The sequence below is a fragment of the Bufo gargarizans genome, chromosome 7 (genome assembly GCF_014858855.1).
Source record: "Bufo gargarizans isolate SCDJY-AF-19 chromosome 7, ASM1485885v1, whole genome shotgun sequence".
Classification (NCBI taxonomy): Eukaryota; Metazoa; Chordata; class Amphibia; order Anura; family Bufonidae; genus Bufo; species Bufo gargarizans.
In genome coordinates, this window is record NC_058086.1 from 94413766 (window position 1) to 94438298 (window position 24533).

The window sequence follows — 24533 nt, forward strand, 5'->3', positions numbered from 1 at the left end:
AACAAATCTGGACCAGATCTGGACCCATTCATTTTCAGTGGGTCCTGAAAGAAATCGGACAGCACAATGTCTGATTTTTTTTCAGGACCCATTGAAAATGAATGGGTCCAGATCTGGTCCAGATCTGTTCCGCAAAAAACGGAACAGATCAGGAAAGAAACAACGGACGTGTGAATGGACCCTAAGACTTAACACAGGATCTATGATTGAGTGCTGAGGATGGAAGGAATTATTTAGCATGTTATAAATATATATGGAAATGCACACTAAATCATCTTATAATGATTTATATTATTATAATTACATTACTATACATAATGTCCTTTAGGATCACCTTCCTGTCTTGCACATTATGTTTTCTTATTTTCTTTTTTATTTCTACATGTCTGGAATATCCATGAATATTTATTTACCTAATAAATTGCTGCTGTGAAGCACAAGAAAAAAATATTTTTACTGTATGGCAATCATCCAGATAGGTACACACACATCTGGAAAACCCTGTTGTCTTTCCATTGCAATAATTGACATTCCAGTCTTCTCAATTATGCTTTTTAGTATATGAATGTCTCTAATCACACTGCTGTCAGTTGGATCAAGTCTGCAGCCTTCCCTTGCTACATTATCTTTCAGAATAATAATCCCATTATTTTTTAAACCATTTTTGCAGCGAAGCAGAAATGTCAGGAGATCCTTGTCGGTCAGGTAACCTTAAGATAAAGAAAAAAAGGAAAAACATGCAAAAATTATAGAGTAGTATAACTAGTAATATAACTAATAACATAACTAATGAAGAGCTTCCCTTATAGTAACACTGCTGAGACCAGTAATTCGACTGCTCACTATAAAACACCTCACATCACATTACACAGCCTACATACAGAGGTTTACATTGGAAAGACTCCTGATGTATACCTCCAATAAAAAATTGCAACATATAGAGTGAACGTCTTGAAATTCGTACTGTTTGATTCATAGAATTTTTCAAAACATTTGTCTTGTGGATGAATCTATGCTGCATGAATCAAAAGTGCTCTGATTGGCCTGAATTGATATATGACATTTTGCGGTCTCATAGGATACACATTTTTGTTATATATTGTGTTTTGCATATACAGTCAGGTCCATAAATATTGGGACATCAACACAATTTTAACATTTTTGGCTCTATAAACCACCACAATGGATTTGAAATGAAACAAACAAGATGTGCTTTAACTGCAGACTTTCAGCTTTAATTTGAGGGTATTTACATCCAAATCAGGTGAACGGTGTAGGAATTACAACAGTTTGCATATATGCCTCCCAATGCATGCTCAATTGGATTAAAGGGATTCTGTCACCAGGTTTCACCCCCTCCAGATAAAAATATGGTTATGTTCAGGGAGCTTTAGCCATTCCTAATGTGGTCTTATAAATGTAATCTGTAGGCTCATTTTGCTAAAAATACGCTATTACTAACCTGTCAGTCATAAAAATAAGGTGCCCAAGGGGATGTAAATGGATCCAAGCGGCCGCCCGCACCCACTGCCGTTTGTGCCCAGCGCCGCCTCATAATCTTCTGTGATGCCTCCAGCTCTCCTGCTGTAACATCGCTGTGAAAGCCTCCTGCTCTCTCTCCCTCCCTCCTCCCTCTGTAACATCGCTGTGAAAGTCTCCTGCTCTCCCTCCCTCCCTCCCCCCTCCTCCTGCTGCTGTAACATTGCGAGGTAGCAGATCTGGAGGTAGCAGATCTCCATAAGACTCTTTCTCAGTTTCAGGTGACCGGTTCAGCTTGCGTTAATGGAGTTTGTTCTGAGCCTAAGATCTCGCTCCCGGATACGTTCTCCGGGGGTAGTGAGAATTTTGTTCGTTTTAGAGAGGCTTGCAAACTCCATTTTCGCCTACTTCCCCATTCCTCTGGTGATGACGAACGGAGGGTGGGGATCATCATCTCGCTGCTCAGGGGTAACGCTCAGTCCTGGGCCTTTTCGCTGCCGGTGGGGGCACATCCCCTCTGTTCAGTGGATGAATTCTTTTTAGCCTTGGGTTAGATATATGATCATCCGGATCGTATTGCTCTGGCTGAGTCTAGACTACATCTTTTATGTCAGGGTAAACAATCCGCAGAGATATACTGCTCAGAATTTTGGAGATGGGCAGCTAATACTGGTTGGAATGATGCTGCACTCCGAAGTCAATTTTGCCATGGTCTTTAAGAGGGATTGAAAGATGCATTTGCCTTTCATGAGAGACCTACCTCCTTGGACTCTGCCATGTCTCGGGCCATTCATATTGACAGGCATCTTAGAGAGAGAGGAGAGATCTCTCCTTCCTGTCATACTCAGTCCCAGGACATTGCGGCGGTCTCATTCAGTGCACAGGGGTCTCAGTCGCTCTCAATCCCTTCTGAGCAGGAGCTCATGCAGCTCGGTTTAATTGCCTCTGACAGTGGAAGATTCAGTCCTCATAGGAAGGTTTTTTTCTGTTGTGGGGGTATAAATCATTTGGCAAATGTTTGTCCCTCTAGGAGATTCAGACAGTCTTTTGAGAGTAATAAAGAGATTAAAAGAAAAACCTTCCTCTGGATCAACTTGCAGGATGACAGGTCGAACTGGATGGACAAATGTCTTTTTTCGGCCTTATGTACTATGTTACTACTATGTTACTAAGGTGAGTTTCGCTTCCGCTCCCATCTTGGTACAACCTGATATTTCTCTACCCTTCATAGTTGAGGTTGATGCTTCTGAGGTGGGTGTGGGTGCGGTCTTGTCTGTGAAATTACGATGTGGGAGATAGGGAGTTGTTGGCCATCAAGTTGGCTTTTGAGGAATGGCGCCATTGGCTAGAGGGAGCCAGACACCCTATTACCGTGTTTACTGACCATAAAAATCTGGCCTACTTGGAGTCAGCCAAGCGTCTGAACCTGAGACAGGCCCGATGGTCTTTGTTCTTTACCAGGTTTAATTTTGTTGTCATGTTCCGCCCTGGGGTTAAGAATGTGAAGGCGGATGCCCTGTCACGTTGTTTTCCGGGAGGTGGGAATTTTGAAGACCCGGGTCCCATTTTGGCTGAAGGTGTGGTGGTCTCTGCTCTTTATCCTAAATTGGAGGCAGAGGTTCAGGTAGCCCAGTCAGAGGCTCCTGATCTTTGTCCTCCTGGAAGGTTGTTTGTGCCTCTCGCTTTAAGACACAAGATTTTTAAGGAACACCACGATATTGACCTTGCTCGGCACCCGGGGGCAAGAGCCACAGTGGATCTCATCGCTCGGAGATTCTGGTGGCCGGCGCTTCGTAAGTCGGTTGAGGGTTTTGTGGCAGCCTGCGAGACCTGCGCTCGTGCCAAAGTTCCTCGTTCACGGCCATCAGGTCTTCTCCTTCCCTTACCCATTCCTTCCCGTCCTTGGACACATCTGTCTATGGACTTCATTACGGACCTGCCTCGTTCCTCGGGGAAGACTGTGATTCTGGTAGTGGTGGACTGTTTTAGTAAAATGGTGCATTTCATCCCTTTTCCTGGCTTGCCCAATGCTAAGACGCTGGCGCAGGCATTTATTGATCACATTGTCAAATTGCATGGTATTCCTTCAGACATAGTCTCTGATAGGGGCACGCAGTTTGTTTCCAGATTCTGGAAGGCTTTCTGTTCTCACTTGGGGGTTCGGTTGTCATTCTCTTTGGCTTTCCACCCGCAGTCGAATGGCCAGACAAAGCGCGTCAATCAGAATCTGGAGACATATCTGCGCAGTTTTGTGGCAGAGAATCAGGAGGATTGGTGTTCTTTTTTGTCCCTTGCTGAGTTTGCTTTAAATAACCGTCGTCAGGAGTCCTCTGATAAGTCACCATTTTTTGGTGCATATGGGTTTCATCTGCAGTTTGGGACATTCTCTGGAGAGGGGTCTTCTGGTTTACCTGATGAGGACAGATTCTCCTCGTCGTTGTCATCTATTTGGCAAAAGATTCAGGATAATCTAAAGAGCATGAGTGAGAGATATAAGTGTGTGGCGGATAAGAGACGTGTGCCTGGTCCGGACCTGAATGTTGGTGATCTGGTGTGGTTGTCTACTAAGAATATCAAATTGAAGGTTCCCTCCTGGAAGTTGGGTCCTAAGTTTATTGGGCCTTACAAAATCTTGTCCGTCATCAATCCTGTTGCCTACCATCTTGATCTTCCTCAGACTTGGAAGATCCAAAATGTTCCTTATTAAAACCTTATGTCCAACCCATTGTACCCTTGTCTTTGCCTCCTCCTCCGATTGTGGTTGATGGTAATCTTGAATTTCAGGTCTCTAGGATTGTGGATTCTCGTGTTGTCCGCGGTTCTCTCCAGTACCTCGTTCATTGGGAGGGTTATGGTCCTGAGGAGAGGATGTGGGTCCCAGTGACAGACATTAAGGCCACTCGTCTCATCAGGGCTTTCCATAGGTCCCATCCTGAGAAGGTGGGCTCTAAGTGTCCGGAGTCCACTCGTAGAAGGAGGGGTACTGTCACCACCAGACATCTGAGAAGCTCTGACAGATGCCTTTCAGAACCTCCTCCTTGAGCTTCCCTTTGTTTTGCTTTCATTTTCTCATCTCGTTAGCCTCTCTCAGCTGTCATGTAGTTGCACTGATTGCATCCCTTTAAATCCCTTCCCAGACTGCTTCAGTTTGCGGTTTATATTCCTTCCTGGAGTGTGTGCATGCTGATCCTACTTCTGAGTCTTCTACAGATAAGTTTTGTTCACTCATTTGTGTTTTTCTGTTTGCTGGATCCAAGGTGACCCTGACTCCCTCTGTATCAAGTGTAGGGAGCCGGTGGCCATGTCCCCTCACTATTATAGGGTGTTCAGGTGTTATACAGTCGAGGTACGAGGATATGCGATCATCTACCATTGGGATTTTCGCATAGGCTGAGCAGTCGGGGAGAGAGCCAGGTCTGATGCAGGGCTCCCCCTTTTGTTCCTTAGTTTTGGATCCAGTGAGTCGGATATTCATTTTGTGTCTTCTAGTTTCTTGTACACCTTCCGTGACACCACCTTATTTCCCAAAAAAGGTAATAAAAAAAAAAGTTGCATGTACGCCAACATAGTACCAATCAAACCGTCATCTCATCCCGCAAAAATCATACTCTACCCAAGATAATCGCCCAAAAACTGAAAAAAGTATGGCTCTTTGGAAACACTAAAACATGTTTTTTTTGTTTAAAAAATGAAATAATTGTGTAAAATGTACATAAATAAAAAAAGTATACATATTAAATATTGCCGCGTCCGTATCGACCGGCTCTATAAAAATCATATAAAATATCGACCTAACCCCTCATATGAACACCGTAAAAAAAAAAAAAGTGTAAAAAAGCCATTTTTTGTCATCTTACATCACAAAAAGTGTAATAGCAAGCGATCAAAAAGTCATATGCACCCAAAAATAGTGCCAATCAAACCGTCATCTCATCCCACAAAAAATGAGACCCTACCTAAAATAATTGCCCCAAAACTGAAAAAAACTATGGCTTTCAGACTTAGGAGACACTAAAACATGATTTTTTTTTTGTTTCAAAAATGAAATCATTGTGTAAAACTTACATAAATAAATAAATTGTATACATATTAGGTATTGCCGCATTTGTGACAACCTTCTCTATAAAAATATCACATGATCTAACCTGTCAGATGAATGTTGTAAATAACAAAAAAATGGTGCCAAAAAAGCAATTTCTTGTTACCTTGCCTCACAAAAAGTGAAATATAGAGCAACCAAAAATCCTATGTACCCTAAACTAGTACCAACAAAACTTCCACCCTATTCCGTAATTTCTGAAATAGGGTCACTTTTTTGGAGTTTCTACTCTAGAGGTGCATCAGAGGGGCTTCAAATGGGACATGGTGTCCAAAAAAACTGTCTAGCAAAATCTGCCTTCCAAAAACAGTATGGCATTCCTTTTCTTCTGTGCCCTGCCGTGTGCCCGTACAGTAGTTTACGGCCACATATGGGGTGTTTCTGCAAACTACAGAATCGGGGCAATAAATGTAGCATTTTGTTTGGCTGTTAACCCTTGCTTTGTTACTGTAAAAAAGGGATTAGAAATTAAGAATTTGCCCAAAAAAATTAATTCTCAAATTTCGGCTCCATTTGCCAATAACTCTTGTGCAACACCTAAAGGGTTAACAAAGTTTACTAAATCAGTTTTGAATACCTTGAGGGGTGTAGTTTCTTAGATGGGGTCAATTTTATGGAGTTTGTACTCTAGGGGTGCATCAGGGGGCTTCAAATAGGACATGGTGTAAATAAACCAGTCCAGCAAAATCTGCCTTCCAAAAACCATACGGCGCACCTTTCCCTCTACGCCCTACTGTGTGCCAGTGCAGTAGTTTACGACCACATATGGGGTGTTTCTGCAAACTACATAATCGAGGCAATAAATATAGCATTTTGTTTGGCTGTTAACCCTTGCTTTGTTACTGGAAAAAAATTGATTAAAAAGGAAAATTTGCCCAAAAATTTAAATTCTCAAATTTCGGCTCCATTTGCCAATAACTCTTGTGCAACACCTAAAGGGTTAACAAAGTTTGCAAAATCAGTTTTGAATACCTTGAGGGTGTAGTTTCTTAGATGGGGTCAATTTTATGGAGTTTGTACTCTAGGGGTGCATCAGGGGGGCTTCAAATGGGACATGGTGTAAATAAACCAGTCCAGCAAAATCTGCCTTCCAAAAACCATACGGCGCACCTTTCCCTCTATGCCCTACTGTGTGCCAGTACAGTGGTTTACGGCCACATATGGGTTGTTTCTGCAAACTACAGAATCGGGGCAATAAATGTAGCATTTTGTTTGGCTGTTAACCCTTGCTTTGTTACTGTAAAAATGGGATTAAAATGGAAAATTTGCCCAAAAATTTAAATTCTCAAATTTCGGCTCCATTTGCCAATAACTCTTGTGCAACACCTAAAGGGTTAACAAAGTTTGCAAAATCAGTTTTGAATACCTTGAGGGGTGTAGTTTCTTAGATGGGGTCAATTAAATGGAGTTTGTACTCTAGGGGTGCATCAGGGGGGCTTCAAATGGGACATGGTGTAAATAAACCAGTCTAGCAAAAGCTACCTTCCAAAATCCATACGGAGCACCTTCCCCTCTACGCCCTACTATGTGCCAGTACAGTAGTTTACGGCTACATATGGGGTGTTTCTGCAAACTACAGAATCGAGGCAATAAATATAGCATTTTGTTTGGCTGTTAACCCTTGCTTTGTTACTGGAAAAATTTTGCCCCCCAAAAAATAAAAAATCTGAAATGTTATCACCATTTGCCATTAACTCTTGTGGAACACCTAAAGGGTTAACAACATTTTTAAAATCAGTTTTGAATACCTTGAGGGGTGTAGTTTCTAGAATGGGGTCATTGGGTGGTTTCTGTTATGTAAGCCTCACAAAGTGACTTCAGACCTAAACTGGTCTCTAAAAAGTGGGTTTTTGAAAATTTCAGAAAAATTTAAAGATTCTCTTCTAAACTTCTAAGCCTTGTAACATCCCCCAAAAATAAAATATCTTTCCCAAATTGATACAAACATGAAGTAGACATATGGGGAATGTAAAGTAATAACTATTTTTGTAGGTATTACTATGTATTATAGAAGTAGAGAAATTGAAACTTGGAAATTTGAATTATTTTTTTTAAAAAAAGGTAAATTTTGTATTTTTTTATAAATAAAAATGATTTCACTCTTGTGAAATCTTCTCTTGATTGTTGACACACATACACCTACCTCCTGGAGAGTGTTCTAGAACTGGCCAACTGTTGTAAAGGGTGTTTTCTTCACCAGGGCAAAAAATTATTTTGTCATCCACCACAGTTGTTTTCAGTGGTCTTCCGGGTCATTTGGTGTTGCTGAGCTTACCGTTGCATTCCTTCTTTTTAAGAATGTTCCAAACAGTTGTTTTGGCCCCGCCTAATGTTTTTGCTATCTCTCTGATGGGTTTGTTTTATTTTTTCAGCCTAATGATGGCTTGCTTCACTGATAGTGGTAGTAAATCAGTAATGGGTGGAACACGAGGGGAGGGGACCCACCCCAGGTGTCACACCAGTTACTGTAAAAACGAAATTGAGCACCAATCTCACACATGACAAAGCAAAAGGTAAAAATAATATATGTGAAGTTGCAAAGTGGCACCATCCACAGGCGCTTGGGACAAGCAGGTTTGTAAAAGTAAGATACCAAATGATGCAACAATAAAATGAAGATGTATATAAAATAGAATATATTAAAAGAGATTGAATATGTTAAAATGATAAAATCATAATTTTGAAAATAACAATAATATTATTAATAATCTACTCACTTCACCGGGGGGGGGGGGGGGGGGGGGGGGGGGGGGGTCACCACCAGGATAAACTCAAGACACCTGGGGCAAGTCACCCCCCTGGCCGGGATCGCGTGTAGATTGTTAGAGGTCGATGTCTACACCCTGGATGTGCAGCCTGGTTAACAATTAACAGACCGATTAATTATCTGATTACATTTAGACGGATAAAAATGCGGTGTTATGAAACCCAAAAATTGCCTTGTATTACCCACACAATTAACAGACTGATTAAATATCCTATTACAGTTAGACGGATGAAAATTCAGTGTTATGAAACACAAAAATTGCTTTATGTCACCGGCACAATTAACAGACTGATTTACTCTGCTTTTACAGTAAGAAGGATGCAAAGGCGGGGTGATAAACCCCCTAAATTGCTTTGTGTCAACAACACAATAAACAGACTGATTTACTCTCCTATTACAGTAAGACGGATGAAAATGCAAATGCAGTGTTATGAAACCCAAAAATTGCTTTGTGTCACCGGCATAATTAACAGACTGATTTACTCTGCTATTACAGTAAGACAGATGCAAAGGCGGTGTGATGAACCCCAAAAAATAATTTTATGTCACCAACACAATTAACAGACTGATTTACTCTCCTATTACAGTTAGACAGATGAAAATGCGGTGTTATGAAACCCAAAAATAGCTTTGTGTCACCGACACAATTAACAGACGGAATACATCTCCTATTACATTTAGACGGATAAAAATGCGGTGTTATGAAACACAAAAATTGCCTTGTGTTACCCACACAATTAACAGACTGATTAAATCTCCTATTACAGCCGGACGGATGGAAATGCAGTGTTATGAAACACAAAAATTGCTTTATGTCACCGACACAAATAACAGACTGATTAAATCTCCTATAACATTTAGACCGATGAAGATGCGTTATTATGAAACCCAAAAATGAAATTGTGTCATTGACACAATTAACAGACTAATTGAATTTTCCTATTACAGTTAGACAGATTAAAATGCAGTGTTATGAAACCCAAAAATTGCTTTGTGTCACAGACACAATTTACAGACTGATTTACTCTGCTATTACAGTCAGACGGATGCAAAGGAGGGGTTATAAACCCCCCCCCCCAAAGAAATTTTTACGTTGGCGACACAATTAACAGACTGATTTACTCTCCGTAAGACAGATGAAAATGCGGTGTTATGAAACCCAAAAATTGTTTTGTGTCACCGACACAATTAACAGACTGATTAAATCTCCTATCACAGTTAGACAGATGAAAATGCAGTGTTATAAAACCGAAAAATAGCTTTGTGTCACTGACGCAATTAACAGACTGAATAAATCTCCTATTACATTTAGATGGATAAAAATGTGTTGTTATGAAACCCCAAAATTGCCTTGTGTTACCCACACAATTAACAGACTGATTAAATATCCTATTACAGTTAGACAGATCAAAATGCAATTTTATTAAAATAAAATATTGACTTGTGTCACGACACAATTAACAGACTGATTAAATCTCCTATTACAGTTAGATGGATGAAAATGCAGTGTTATAAAAAAAAAAAAATTTTATTGCTTTATGTCACCGACACACTTCACAGACTGATTTACTCTGCTGCTACAGTAAGCCGGATGGAAAGGCAGTGTGATGAACCCCAAAAAATTATTCTATGTTACCGACACAGTTAACTGAATGATTTGCTCTGCTATTACAGTTAGACGGATGCAATGGTGGTGTGATGAACCCCCCAAAAATTGCTTTGTGTCACCAATAGACAAAATTGCTTTGTGTCACTAACTGTCAATTAACAGACTGATTAAATCTCCTATTACAGTTAGATGGATGAAAATGCGGTGTTATAAAAAAAATTGCTTTGTGTCACCGACACAATTAACAGATCAATTTATTCTGCTATTACAGTAAGATGGATACAAAGGTGATGTGATGAACCCCAAAAAATTACTTTATGTCACCAACGCAATTTACAGACTGATTTACTCTGCTATTACAGTAAGACGGATTGAAAGGCGGTGTATTGAACGCTAAAATGTCAGTGATGCAATTAACAGACTGATTTACTCTCCTATCACAGTTAGACGGATGCAAAGGAAGTTTGATGAATCCCAAAATATTGGTTTGTGTCACTGACACGATTAAGAGACTGATTTACTCTCCTATTACAGTAAGACAAATGAAAATGCGTTGTTATGAAACCCAAAAATTTATGTCACCAACACAATTAACAGACTGATTAAATATTCTGTTACAGTTAGTCAGATGAAAATTAAGACTCCCCGAATACTGTGATCTCCCCAATACTATACTGCAGAAACAGTCCCCCTCTTATGCCCTCTTATGTGCAAGTACAAAGAATGCTCACTAATAACATCTGTCAGTACAAAAAACTAACCCCCTTTAGTACCTCAAGTAGAAAGAATGTCCGCATAGTGGAATGTCCCCATAGTGGCCCCCTTATAAAGTGTGCTAGCGCAAAAATGCACTTTTTTACAGCTGCAATATCCCCATAGTGCTTTCTCCAGTCACAAAATAATGAGCCCCTCCCCCCTATTATGGCCATAAGCATGGTGTCAAATAAAAATAATAAACTCAAATACTTACCTCCATTCTGCTGTCAGTGATGCAGAGCTCTTCTAGTCTGTGCCCTGAGCTCTATGCAGCCCTGCTCAGGCAGCACGATAATGATGACACCGGCCTCTGATAGGCTACTAAAGCCTATTCGAGCAAATGGTGGGCCATGGAGATATTGCTCCCGTGCCCCATCACAGCAGTCAACTGTTTTGCTGTCCTGAGTACAGCGATGCAGTTGATCATGTACAGATGAGTGCATTGCCCATGTCCTTTCTGCCCCCTTTTGCCCCTACCTAGTGCTGCTTGAGGCAATTGCCTCACCTTGCCTCATTGGCGGTACATCCCTGAGTGCAAGAAAAAAAATTGCCCCAAGGAATGCAAATGCTATAAAAAAATAAAGGAACTTATACTCACCTAACCAATCCGCAGATGCTGCAGTTGAGACAGTAATTATCACTGCCGTGATACGCCTCACACATACTGTCCCTCTTTCTGATTTTCAAAAGTTGGGAGGTATGGTGCGGTCCGGGTTTGCTCATCCCTATTCTCTACTATTATTCCATACTACTGCAGAGACTGGGGTCCTTTCCTAACAAGCACGGCAGAAAACTATTTTTGTTGGTTGTTCTGAAGTGAATAAAAGATTATTACTCTTAAACCTAGCAGTGTGAAAAGTGTTGAGTATGCATGATCTGCAGCTTTCAGCTCAATAGATTGTGGTATCCTTTGAAGACAAGTTGGTACAATAATATGTAAGTAAATGTCAAAACTCTTCAATAGATCATTTTTAACATTTGCATGGAAAATATGTTTTAATATGCTATGATATTTAATTGAGTATACAGTGCTGCCCATAATTATTCATACCCCTGGCAAATTTTTACTTACAGTTACTTTTATTCAACCAGCAAGTAATTTTTTGACGGGAAATGACATAGGTGTCTCCCAAAAGATAATAAGACGATGTACAAGAGGCATTATTGTGGAAAAAAACATTTCTCAGCTTTTATTTACATTTGAGCAAAAAGTGTCCAGTCCAAAATTATTCATACCCTTCTCAATAATCAATAGAAAAGCCTTTATTGCCTATTACAGCAATCAAATGCTTCCTATAATTGCAGACCAGCTTTATGCATGTCTCCACAGGTATTTTTCCCTATTCATCTTTAGCAATGAGCTCCAAATCTTTCAGGTTGGAGGGTCTTCTTGCCATCACCCTGATGTTTAGCTCCCTCCACAGATTCTCAATTGGATTCAAGTCTGGACTCTGGCTGGGCCACTCCAAAACGTTAATGTTGTCTGCTAACCATTTCTTCACCACTTTTGCTGTGTGTCATTATCATTGTCATGCTGTCATTTCAGTTATTGTCATGCTGAAATGTCCACTGGTGACCAAGGCCAAGTTTCTCTGCATACTGCCTGATGTTGTCATTGAGAATCCTCATGTATTACTCTTTTTTCATGGTGCCGTTTACTGTGATTAGGTTCCCTGGTCCATTGGCTGAAAAACATCCCCAAAGCATTAGGTTCCCACCACCATGTTTGACAGTGGGGATGGTGTTCTTTGGGTTGAAGGCTTTTCGTTTCATCTGACCATAACACAGAAGACCAGAAGTCTTCTTCTTTGTCCAGATGAGCTTTTGCAAAGGCCAAGCAAGCTTTTGTGTGCCTTATCTGGAGAAGTGGAACCCAGCAGTGTGCAGTGTCCATTGGATTGTCTGCCTTGAGACATTGCCATCAGCAGAGCCCAGATTGCCGATAGCAGAGCACCAGGATGGCCTTGGTGGTGATCCTTGGATTCTTTTTCACCTCTCTAACTAGCCTCCTGGCCAGCACACGTCCTCTGAGATTTTCCACAGTGCGGAACATCTTGTATTTTTTTGCTCAAATGTAAAAAAAGCTGAGAAATGTTTTTATTCCACAATAATGCCTCTTGTACGTCATCGTATTATCTTTTGAGAGACACCTATGTGATTTCCTGTCAAAAAATTACTTGCTGGTTGAATAAAAGTAACTTTAAGTCAAAATTTGCCAGGGGTATAAATAATTATGGTCAGCACTGTACATCAATTTATTTTCTCTCAGGTGGGAAGAATAAAGCTACTTTCACATCTACGTTTTTGTTGGATACATCATGGATCAGCAAAAACGATTCCGCCATGATAATACAAACGGCTGCATCTGTTATGAATGGATCCAGTTGTATTATCTATTAAATAGCCATGATGGATCCGGCACTAAAACCATTGTAAGTAAATGAGCACCGGATACTTTTTCTTTTGTGTCTGAGAAAAAGGATCTGGCACCATTAACTTACATTGTGTTTCATGCCACATCAGCCTTGCTCTGCATCAAATGACGTACTCAAAAATGCTGCTTGCAGTGTTTTTCTGCCCGGCATGGGAACACAACCAAATGGAACTTAATGCATTATAGTGCACTCTGTTCCTAAGACGGATCTCAATACCGGAAAGGAAAAGTGCAGATGTGAAAGTAGCTAAAGCAAATGGAGAAAACAGAGCAAAGCAAATTGTTTTTCACAGTACCATCCAAAATAGTGAACCTTTATATTACATAGGCTATTCGGTACAAAATATGGATATTACACCAACCTGAAACCCACTGCATCCAAATTACATCATACTTCCTAGCAGGGGGAGTAAAGTCTTGTAAACAGTAGCAATAAAGTGTTTCCACTCGATCTGCATCCTCTTCCAAATAGTTTTGGGCTTCTTCTAAGAAAGACTCTGTCATATCGACCAGCTCGATGTTATTAAAAAATTGTAAGAGAACATGTTTGCTCACTCTTCCAATCCCTGAGCCACAATCAAGTGCAAAGTCAGTCCCAGCTTTTCCTGGACCCTATATAGAAATAAAAATGCTGAGGTTATTTTATTACATAAGTATACATGGAGGTATTACCATATTCATAAGGCCTTTTATAATGGGCAAAAATCATAGTAACGTAGTAACATAGTATATAAGGCCAAAAAAGACATTTGTCCATCCAGTTCGGCCTGTTATCCTGCAAGTTGATCCAGCGGAAGGCAAAAAAAAAGGTAGAAGCCAGTTTTTCCCTCTTAAGGGGAAAAAAATTACTTACCGACTCCAATCAGGCAATCAGAATAACTCCCTGGATCTCTCTAGTAGCTACAGCCTGCAATATTATTTCACTCCAGAAATACATCCAGGCTCCTCTTGAACTCTTTTAGTGAACTCACCATTACCACCTCCTCAGGCAGAGAGTTCCATAGTCTCACTGGTCTTACCGTAAAGAATCCTCTTCCATGTTTGGGTACAAACCTTCTTTTCTCCAGGTGCAGAGGATGTCCCTTTGTCACAGTGAGATATAGGCGATGTAGAGAGGACAAAGAGAAAGAAGCCCTTTACACCCGTGGAGAAAAAGTTTGAAACACGTACCAGGCGCCAAATCACTTAGTCATTAGTCGTGATAAGGATACAGATTAGTTCTCATTTATGTATAAGATATAGGAAAAGACCTTCACCTAGGTCTATTATGAGAGCTCGGAGTTTTAGAAAAAACACCTCAGCTTTATAGTGGTGATATTGGAGATCATAAAATATTAAAATTAAAATCAAATCCACTCACTTCACAGGGAGGGCAGTCACAGGATAAGCTCAAGACACCTGGGACTATTTCCCCCCCCCCCCCCCGGCCAGGATCGTATGTAGAGATGTGAATAATTGAACGCCGCCTACAAACGTGGCTTCTGGTCAATCATTTTATTAATTTAAGACTCAACGCGTTTCGAGGGTCTGAAGCCCTCTTCTTCAGGAGAGATAAATAAATAAATAAATTTGGTTACAACAGAAAAGGAGAAGAATATATATATATATATATATATATATATATCCTAAAATGGAATAAAATATAGAATGACGAATAGCATAAAGATTCTTTTCCTAGAGTTGTTGTATACGTACATATATGAGTAAAAATGTGTATAAGTATGCGTAACCATATACACACAGCTACATAACCCTTTTATATAAGGAGTATTTTTCCTAAAATTCTTCATTAAATACATAAAATGAATCATAAAAATATGTATATGAATATATATGATATACAATATACATCAAGTCTATCCAAAGTACATGAACACATACTTCCAATAGAATAAATAAAGGAAAGAAAAAAACAAATGAGACCTTTGCAGAGAAATAAAACACAACAAATAATAGATGGTGATATATAATGAAAATTTACTCACCGAAATTTTTGTTTCCTGGAGTCCGTAGGCAGCACATAACGAAAGGGTAAACTCCCCTAGGTACAACCTGGATAGAGACACATTAGCAAGCAGTAGACTTGATTAATTGGCAATTAGCAGGCTATATAGGATAACACATGACACCAGAGCCTTGTATTTGTATGCAGCAATAAATTTATTAAAGGGGGGGGGGGAGAGTTGTGCTGCCTACGGACTCCAGGAAACAAAAATTTCGGTGAGTAAATTTTCATTTTCCTGATCGTCCTTGGCAGCACATAACGAAAGGGACTTGATAAGCAGTACTCATTGGGAGGGAGCACTGGCCGCCACTTGAAGCACTCTTTTGCCAAATGTTGACCTTTCAGCTGCTAATACGTCAAGTCTGTAATGCCTCATAAATGTGGACACAGAAGACCACGTAGCCGCTTTACAGATCTGATCAAGAGAAACCTGTGCCAATTCTGCCCAAGATGAAGCTGTAGATCTCGTAGAGTGTGCTTTTAACCTGATGGGGCACTCTAGGCCGGCAGCAGCATAGGACTCTTCAATTGCACGCTTGATCCATCTTGTTAGTGTTGCTTTACTAGCTCTCTTTCCTTTATTTGGTCCTTGGATCTGGAAGAATAATCCTGATTTTCTGAAGGAAGCAGTACTTTGAAGATATGCCTGCAATGCTCTTTTGACATACAGTAAATGCCAATGCACTTACTCTTGAGGATCTGAGTGAAGAACTGGAAGAGAAATCTCTTGGTTAATGTTTACTACCGATGCTACTTTCGGGAGAAAACCTGGCATGGTTCGTAGAATAATACAGTCGCCCATATCTCTAAAATATGGTTCTTTATGTGACAGAGCTTGAAGTTCACTAACACGTCTGGCTGAAGTGATTGCGACCAGAAAGAGGGCCTTCATAAATATATGCTTCAGAGACGAGGATTCTATTGGCTCAAAGGGTTCTTTTAACATAGCAGACAATACCACAGACAAATCCCAGGAAGGGATCGGCACACTGGTAGGAGGTCTTAGATTTTTCAGAGCTTTAAAAAAAATGTACGCATTATTTGATTATTCGAAAATTTCCCTTGTAACTGGGCATTGATCGCGATGAACTGTACTTTCAAGGTGTTTGTTTTTAAACCTTTACTAAAACCTTATTGAAGGAAGTGCAGAACAGATTTTAAATCTTCAGGAAGAGAAGAAGTTCTTTGGCACCAGTCATTAAAGGTCTTCCATACTCTATTGTATATTTTAATAGTTGTTGGTTTACGGGCTGCTAGCATGGTATTAACTAGCTCAGAAGAAAAACCAAGTGATGTTAGTGACTGCCGCTCAGCCTCCAAGCCGCAAGCTGTAGGCTGTTGGGATTGTGGTGAAGAAATCCTCTTTGGATCAGCAAGTCTGGGCGAGGAGGGATTTTCCAGACTCTGCCCCTGGAGAGAGATAGGGCTAGAGCGAACCATGTTCTTCGGGGCCAAAAAGGAAGAACTGCTATGACTTCTGCACAATCTTCCCTTATCTTTTTTAGGACTTTTGGTATAAGGGGAATCGGAGGAAATACAGAAATCAGGCCCTTCTTCCAACTGATTGACAGTCCGTCTATTGATAATGCTTGGCAGGAGCGATGAATGGAACAGAATTGATTGAGTTTCTTGTTCTGATCTGTTGCCATGGCGTCGAGACAGGGTTTCCCCCAGCGAGATACAATGTTGTTGAAGACTGTCGGATTTAAGCTCCATTCCCCTGGATGTAGAGGGGTGCGGCTGAGTAGATCTGCAGAGTGATTCAAAATTCCCCTTATATGGATAGCTGAGATGTCTTTCGTGAACTTCTCTGCCCAGGCCATGAGGATAGCACATCCCTTGGAGAGACTGTGACTCCTTGTGCCCCCCTGTTTGTTGATATAATAGACAGTTGGTAGATTGTCTGACTGAATCAGTATTTTGAACCCCGAAAGAGGTGTTTGAAAATGAAGAAGGGCTAGCCTCACTGCTCCGAGCTCCCTCCAATTGGAGGACATTAATGCTTCTTCCTTCGTCCACTTCTTCTGTACCCATAAATTGTCTACATGAGCACCCCAGCCCCAAGAGGAGGCATCCGACGTGAGGATTTTTTGGGCATGGGGATTCAGACCCCTGCCTTGCTTTAGGTGAGGAGACGAAATCCACCACTTTGAGGTCCTGGCGTGTTGCGGTTGTTATTACCATCTTCTTGTCCAGGGAGCTGTAATTTTTGCTCCAGCTGGTTACAATATTGTTCTGTAAACTTCTGATGTGAGCTTTGGCCCAAGGGACAGCCTCTATAGATGACGTTAGGAGACCTAACACCCTCATTGCAAGACGGATAGAGATCTTGTGATTGGACAGAAGTTGATGCACTCCCCTGTGAACAGATGATATTCTTTGCGGAGATAATTTGATTGTCATTTGATCCGAATTCAGAACATATCCTAGAAATTGTATTTGTTGAGATGGTATTAGAGAAGATTTTCCTTTGTTTATTAGGAATCCATGGGACTGGAGCATTTGTATCGTGGCTTGTAAATGGAGGTTCAGTTGTTGGCTGGAACTCGCTATTAAAAGCCAATCGTCCAGGTATGGGATACACATTATGCCTTCCAACCTTAGCGCTGCTGTTAGGACAATTGACATCTTCGTAAATACTCTCGGAGCAGAAGTTATGCCGAAGGGGAGGCATGTAAACTGGAGATGTGTAATACAAGTTGTCGTCCGAACTGCTACTCTCAAGAACTTTCTGTGGCTGGGGTGAATCGGAATATGTAAATAAGCGTCCGCCAGGTCTATTGACGCCATATAATCTCCCTTTTCCAGAACCATTAGAACTGATTTTATAGATTCCATTTTGAATTTCATTTTCACCAAGAACTTGTTCAGGAACCTGAGATCGATGATTAGCCTCCATTTCTTCCCTGGTTTGGGTACGGGAAATACTTTGGAATAAACCCCGCTGAACTGTTCTTCTGGAGGCACTGGTTCTAATGCTCCTTTTTGGAGGAATTCTTGAAGTAGATGTAAAACAACTTGATCCCTGGGATGATTTATATAGTATCGATCTGGGGGAAATTGTGCAAACTCTAGTACATATCCGTTTTTGACCGTGGACATGACCCAAGCGTCTGTAGATGTGAGAGACCAGACGGGATAGAATAGCTTTAGTCTTGCGCCAACTTTTGGCTTTAGGGTGGCGTCATAATTCAGAGGTTTTTTGGATAGTTTTCATCTTATATTCAGCCCTTTCCTGTCTGCCCCGAAATATTCTTTGTTTAGAGAACTGTTGTCTGTTCCTGAATCTAGGAGATCATCTCCTTTGTGAGCGAAAGGGTCTAAATGATGGTCTCTTTTTTGACTGTGGAAAAACTGAACCTTTGCCCTCGTTCAAGGATTCAAGGATTTTTTCAAGTTGCGGACCAAACAGAGATGTTGGCTGAAAGGGAAGACTACAGAAATGATTCTTGGATAATATATCCCCTGGCCATTGTTTAATCCAGAGCGCCCTCCTTGCAGTATTGGAGAGGCTCATGGAGCTTGCTGAGGTATTTACAATATCCAGAGGAGCATCACACAAAAAATCTGAGGCACCTTTTATTACTGGAAAACTTTTTAAAACCACTTCTCTAGACACCCCATCTTCTAGATCATGGGATAGCTGGGATAACCAGATTCTTAAAGCTCTGGCCACTGGTACTGAAGATAGACCAGCTACACAGGCCGCTGAAGAAGCAGCATAATCTCTTTTTAATAAGGTTTCTATTTTTCTATCCATAGGATCTTTTATAAGGGAAGATTCCTCCGCTGGAAAAATCGCTTTTTTAGACAGACGGGCGACTGCTAAATCTACTTTGGGCACAGAACCCCATTGCGCAGAAAATTTTTCATCCAATTTATAAATGGATTTTTGTCTGGATCCTGGATTAGATTTTTTGTCAGGTGTATCCCAGTCCTGTTTAATCCATTCATCCAGGACTGGATGCCCTGGAAACACATTCCCTTTAGTTTTGGGAAAATAAAAAAGTTTATCTGATTTGGATTTTCCTGAGGTGTCTTTTTCAGACTCTAGTGTATGTTTTACTGCTTTAATTAATTCATGTATTTTTTCTTTATGAAATATAAAAAATTCATCAGGATCATTAGAAGACTTGTCAGAATAGATTTCTCCTTCAGACAGATACTCATCTTCAGAGGAGGAAGAAATTATCTGTGGAGGTGGAGATTTGTTTGTATGTCTAGGTTTTTTATTTCTAGACCTGACTTCATCAAATACTGAAGCAAGTTGCTCCTTAAACCACATAAGAAAGTTCCCAGACTGGGTAGACATAGTAGGAGACAGGCAGTCAGTGCAGACATTAGTGTGTATTTCGTCAGGAAGAGGCTGTTCACATTTCTGACATAAACGATGCCTAGTTTTCCTTTTCCTGGATTCCTCATGTGAGGCAGACATCTATAGTTAAACATACAAAAAAGTCAATTAGGATGTATACAGCCAGATCCCTGAGTATGCAAGGACAAAAGCAACATATAGAGTTTAATCCTGCAGAGTAATCATAGATGCACAGCAGTAAAAGCATGGATCACTCCTAGCTCAGGAGAGTAACAGCCTAACAGCAGGAACACACTTCCTAGATGGCTGTGCATTACAACACAGCCAAACACATGGTTCATGGTTGTAGCAGAGGCAAACATACAGGATAAAAATCCTCTACTCATAAACTAGAGGAGGAACATAACATCCAAGAAAACAAGACATCCTGCAGCCTGCAAACAATACCTTACTTTCAAGCAGTCAGCCCCTGGATCCCCAGAGTCACCATACTTACCGCAGTAAGCAGTGGGTGAGACGTTCTGTCTGAGCGCACAGGTATCACGCCGGAGTGAGCTTAAAAGCCTAACTTCCGGGACGCTCTTGTGGGGTGTCACGTGCACGGCCTTAGCTCCCCACAGCCGCACGTGCACATAATAAGACACCAAGCCGGAATATCACATCGGCTGTGGAACGAGGCACTGTAAGTTTTTACACAGGGGAGTTGCGCTCATTCCACCTTCAGGTTGAGGGACACTGAACCTGTATACAGCCTGGCAGGGATCGGGTCCTTTGCAGGATGGTAGCAGGATGTTTAAAGTGTCTCTTCTGATACCTAGAGAAAAAAAAATACAAGGCTCTGGTGTCATGTGTTATCCTATATAGCCTGCTAATTGCCAATTAATCAAGTCTACTGCTTGCTAATGTGTCTCTATCCAGGTTGTACCTAGGGGACTTAACCCTTTCGTTATGTGCTGCCAAGGACGATCAGGAAATATATATATATATATATATGTAACGGCACCGTTTCAGCAGACAAGGGGTTAAGATCCGTTTAGGCGATATGCCCCTTTCCGAGGAGACAGGCACAGCTACTGCAGAACACCAACCTCCCGAACTGGATACAAAATAACACTCCAAACTGGAACCTCGCGAGTAGCTGTCAGCAGGCGAACAGGAAAAGCATTCAGTCGGCTTACACTCCTGGCAATCAGTCTCCAACAGCATACAGGGAATCCCCCCAATGACGAGACAAGGCTCCGTGATCAGGGTCAAACAGTGGTCTGAAGTGCTGGCACACCCAGCCTGGTTTTTATTACAGTTTGTTGCAGATACAACATATCCCCACAATGCATCATGGTTTCCTCCCCTCTGTCCCGGAGACGACCAAAGACAATCCCATTATCTCTCAGGACAAAGGGGAGATCACCAATACACATGTGGAGACAACAGGACAGGAATCACCACCCAAACACACCCCCACAGCAAACACAGACATTTAACATATCCCCAGATAGCTCAAGTCTGAGTGCATATCATTAGGTGAATGGCACTCAGAATACACGAATACAATAATATTAGCTATCTGGGTGCCCTCACATAACATACAATTTAATCGAACGCATAATAACATAAAATACAATTCTACAGACAGATTTAAGCTATGCGGCCGGTCTGTCTTCTCCTTTACAGTTACTATGGGCCATAATCCTGAGGCAAGAGGCTTTTAAACAGTCCTCTCCAAAACCCAGTGGCGAGGTTGGTTTCGCCACACATCTCCCCCCCCCCCAGGGAAGACTAACCAGATACCTGACCTCACGCCGGTCGGTACCTGAGTTAGTCTGGCAGCCCACCCACAACCCAATACTGGACCTGCTGAATTTCGTAGCCTGTCTCTGTCCAGTAAGTCCACCAAGGTGATGTTGGAAGCTGGTAATCCCGGTCTCTGTGTTGCTCCCTGGTTTGGAGTGGAGGTTGCTTTGTGGGCAGGGATCAGCGGTACTCAGCCCTGGTGCCAGCGCTACCACGGAAGAAGCCTGGTTGGAGCCTGGTTGTTGGAGGGGGAGACCGACTGTCTCTACCCCCTGTGCTGTAAGTGCAGAGACCACGGTCCCATCTGCACTGTTGTGGGGCTTACTGTCTCCCCCTGGTGCGTTAAGCTGCCGCTGGGGAGAGGGGGTAACGAGCTCCTCTCCCATACATACTTCCAGCCGCTGGGGAGTGCGACCGACCGCCTCCGCTCCCAATACAGTGTCCTGCTGCTGGGGAAAGGAGACTGGGCTCTCTATTCCCTGTAGGACACTCTGCCGCTGGGGGACAGGACCGACTGTCTCTGCCCCCTGTAACTCCGCCTGCCGCTGGGGAATGGAGACTCGGCTCCCAATTCCCAAAAAATCATGCTGCTGCTGGGGGGCAGGAACAACTACCTCTGCCCCCTGTAACTCAGCCTGCCGCTGGGGAGGGAGGCCGCTGCTCTCCCCTCCCTGCACTTCACACTGCCTTCCCGGCACATCACTCTGCTGCTGGGGGGCAGGAACAACTACCTCTGCCCCCTGTAACTCAGCCTGCCGCTGGGGAGGGAGGCCGCTGCTCTCCCCTCCCTGCACTTCACACTGCCTTCCCGGCACATCACTCTGCTGCTGGGGGGCAGGAACAACTACCTCTGCCCCCTGTAACTCAGCCTGCCGCTGGGGAGGGAGGCCGCTGCTCTCCTCTCCCTGCACTTCACACTGACGCTGGGGAATGGAGACTAGGCTCCCACTGTCCCGCAACCGTAACCTCCGATGGAGGTCCACCCAACGTGGCAGCTGACCGTCACCTTCTGCCCGGTATAGTAGGGTCTTAGACACTAGATTCCTCACGAACTTCACGTATTTCTCAGCTGGATTGGGTCCGAAGAAGTTCAGCCGCAACCACATCATACGGTCAAATTCCTCCACAGAGTATCTGTACTCCACTGCTGGTTCCATCCTGGTGCTTTTAGGGTCACTGTACTGAGACATGCGTTGCCCTTAAGTTGTAAAATCCAAAGAAATGGTGTCTCCTGTAGCTGTCCTTCTGGCTGTAGGAACGATCCCGCTGCTTGCCACCAATGTAACGGCACCGTTTCAGCAGACAAGGGGTTAAGATCCGTTTAGGCGATATGCCCCTTTCCGAGGAGACAGGCACAGCTACTGCAGAACACCAACCTCCCGAACTGGATACAAAATAACACTCCAAACTGGAACCTCGCGAGTAGCTGTCAGCAGGCGAACAGGAAAAGCATTCAGTCGGCTTACACTCCTGGCAATCAGTCTCCAACAGCATACAGGGAATCCCCCCAATGACGAGACAAGGCTCCGTGATCAGGGTCAAACAGTGGTCTGAAGTGCTGGCACACCCAGCCTGGTTTTTATTACAGTTTGTTGCAGATACAACATATCCCCACAATGCATCATGGTTTCCTCCCCTCTGTCCCGGAGACGACCAAAGACAATCCCATTATCTCTCAGGACAAAGGGGAGATCACCAATACACATGTGGAGACAACAGGACAGGAATCACCACCCAAACACACAATGGCACACCCCCACAGCAAACACAGACATTTAACATATCCCCAGATAGCTCAAGTCTGAGTGCATATCATTAGGTGAATGGCACTCAGAATACACGAATACAATAATATTAGCTATCTGGGTGCCCTCACATAACATACAATTTAACCGAACGCATAATAACATAAAATACAATTCTACAGACAGATTTAAGCTGTGCGGCCGGTCTGTCTTCTCCTTTACAGTTACTATGGGCCATAATCCTGAGGCAAGAGGCTTTTAAACAGTCCTCTCCAAAACCCAGTGGCGAGGTTGGTTTCGCCACAATATATATATATATTAATATGTATAATAATGAATACATATATACTGTCCGACCAGAACACGGGTATAGATAAAAAATGCAAATACATAGAATCCACATGGAGGAGGCCTAAAATAAAATTATGTATAATTCCATAATCATAAGTCCAAAATAAGATCAGATTGTTCCATACCTTCAGGAGTGTTTTAACAGGTTCTGAGACCAGTCAGGAGTCAATGGGAAACACTTCACTACCAGTGAAGTATTTATGGTTTGCACGTGTGTTACGTTTGTGGTCTCTGGAACCTCCCACTTCCTGTCTGTATGGATCGAATCTGATCTTCCCCTGGAGTCATCCAATAGATATCTAATCTATAATCCTCTGTTTTCTTTTTAAACAAAGCTATAGTAGTCCCTAGTTCTGTTATTTTAAGTCCAAAATCAATATTTTAAAAAACAGATTAAATATTACTATTCGCGATGCGTTCCACTGTGAAACGCACCACCATTTACTTCCGGTTTATTCCTATGAGGGCTAAAATTAGGAGGTTTATGCATAAATAAAAATATTCCTTGTGGGAGAAGGAGAAGGGGGGGGGGAACAAGGGACGGGCCGACTCCAATCAGATTCGATGGCTCACAGGTATTCTCACGGAGTGGTGTGTCGGCACCATCTCCAGTTGCGATGCGTTCCACTTTGGAATGCACCGCCATCTTCTTCCGGTTACAGGACGATGTGAGAGGAAGAGAGGCCTATGGCTGTGTGGTGGATGGATCCATATACGATGCGTTTCACCCTGGAACGCAACACCTAGATAACTGTATGATGTGAAATCTATTTTTAAAGGGGATATATCATTAATAGGATGAATAATAGAATAATTGGGTGGAAAAATACTCATAAATGACCATTGGATATATGAATTATGGGATCCTACTGTAGGAAAATACTATAAATAGGGGCTAAAATTTAAATGGAGGTGTGAGTAATAAGGTGTGATAATGGTGCTGATACTCATCACGTGTGTGAACACTATAATGGATATCTATCTATATATGCAGTATATCTTTATGTTTAACGCAGATATAGGAACTATATATAAAAAGGGAGGTTGTACTACATGTAGAATCCATGAGACCAGATATTTATTGTATTCCTGATGTTGTTTTCAATAGTTCACATATTCAAGGGATTCATTTAATCAAATGGTGTTAAAGTGTTGCGACAAAAAATCCAGTACATCTCCCTG

At 42.0% G+C, this 24533-nt stretch overlaps 1 protein-coding gene across 2 annotated transcripts in view; it reads right to left on the reverse strand.

The window, feature by feature from the left end:
- Positions 1 to 271: 271 nt before the first annotated feature.
- The window catches only part of NTMT2 (N-terminal Xaa-Pro-Lys N-methyltransferase 2), a 404223-nt gene continuing 379961 nt past the window's right edge, over positions 272 to 24533 (reverse strand). For both annotated transcript variants that reach the window (XM_044302318.1, XM_044302319.1), the window contains 2 exons: positions 13507 to 13756; positions 272 to 710 (listed from right to left, as the gene is read on the reverse strand). In XM_044302318.1, the coding sequence (XP_044158253.1) occupies positions 454 to 710; positions 13507 to 13756 (507 nt within the window). In that variant the 3' untranslated portion in view covers positions 272 to 453. The remainder of the gene's footprint in view (positions 711 to 13506; positions 13757 to 24533) is intronic.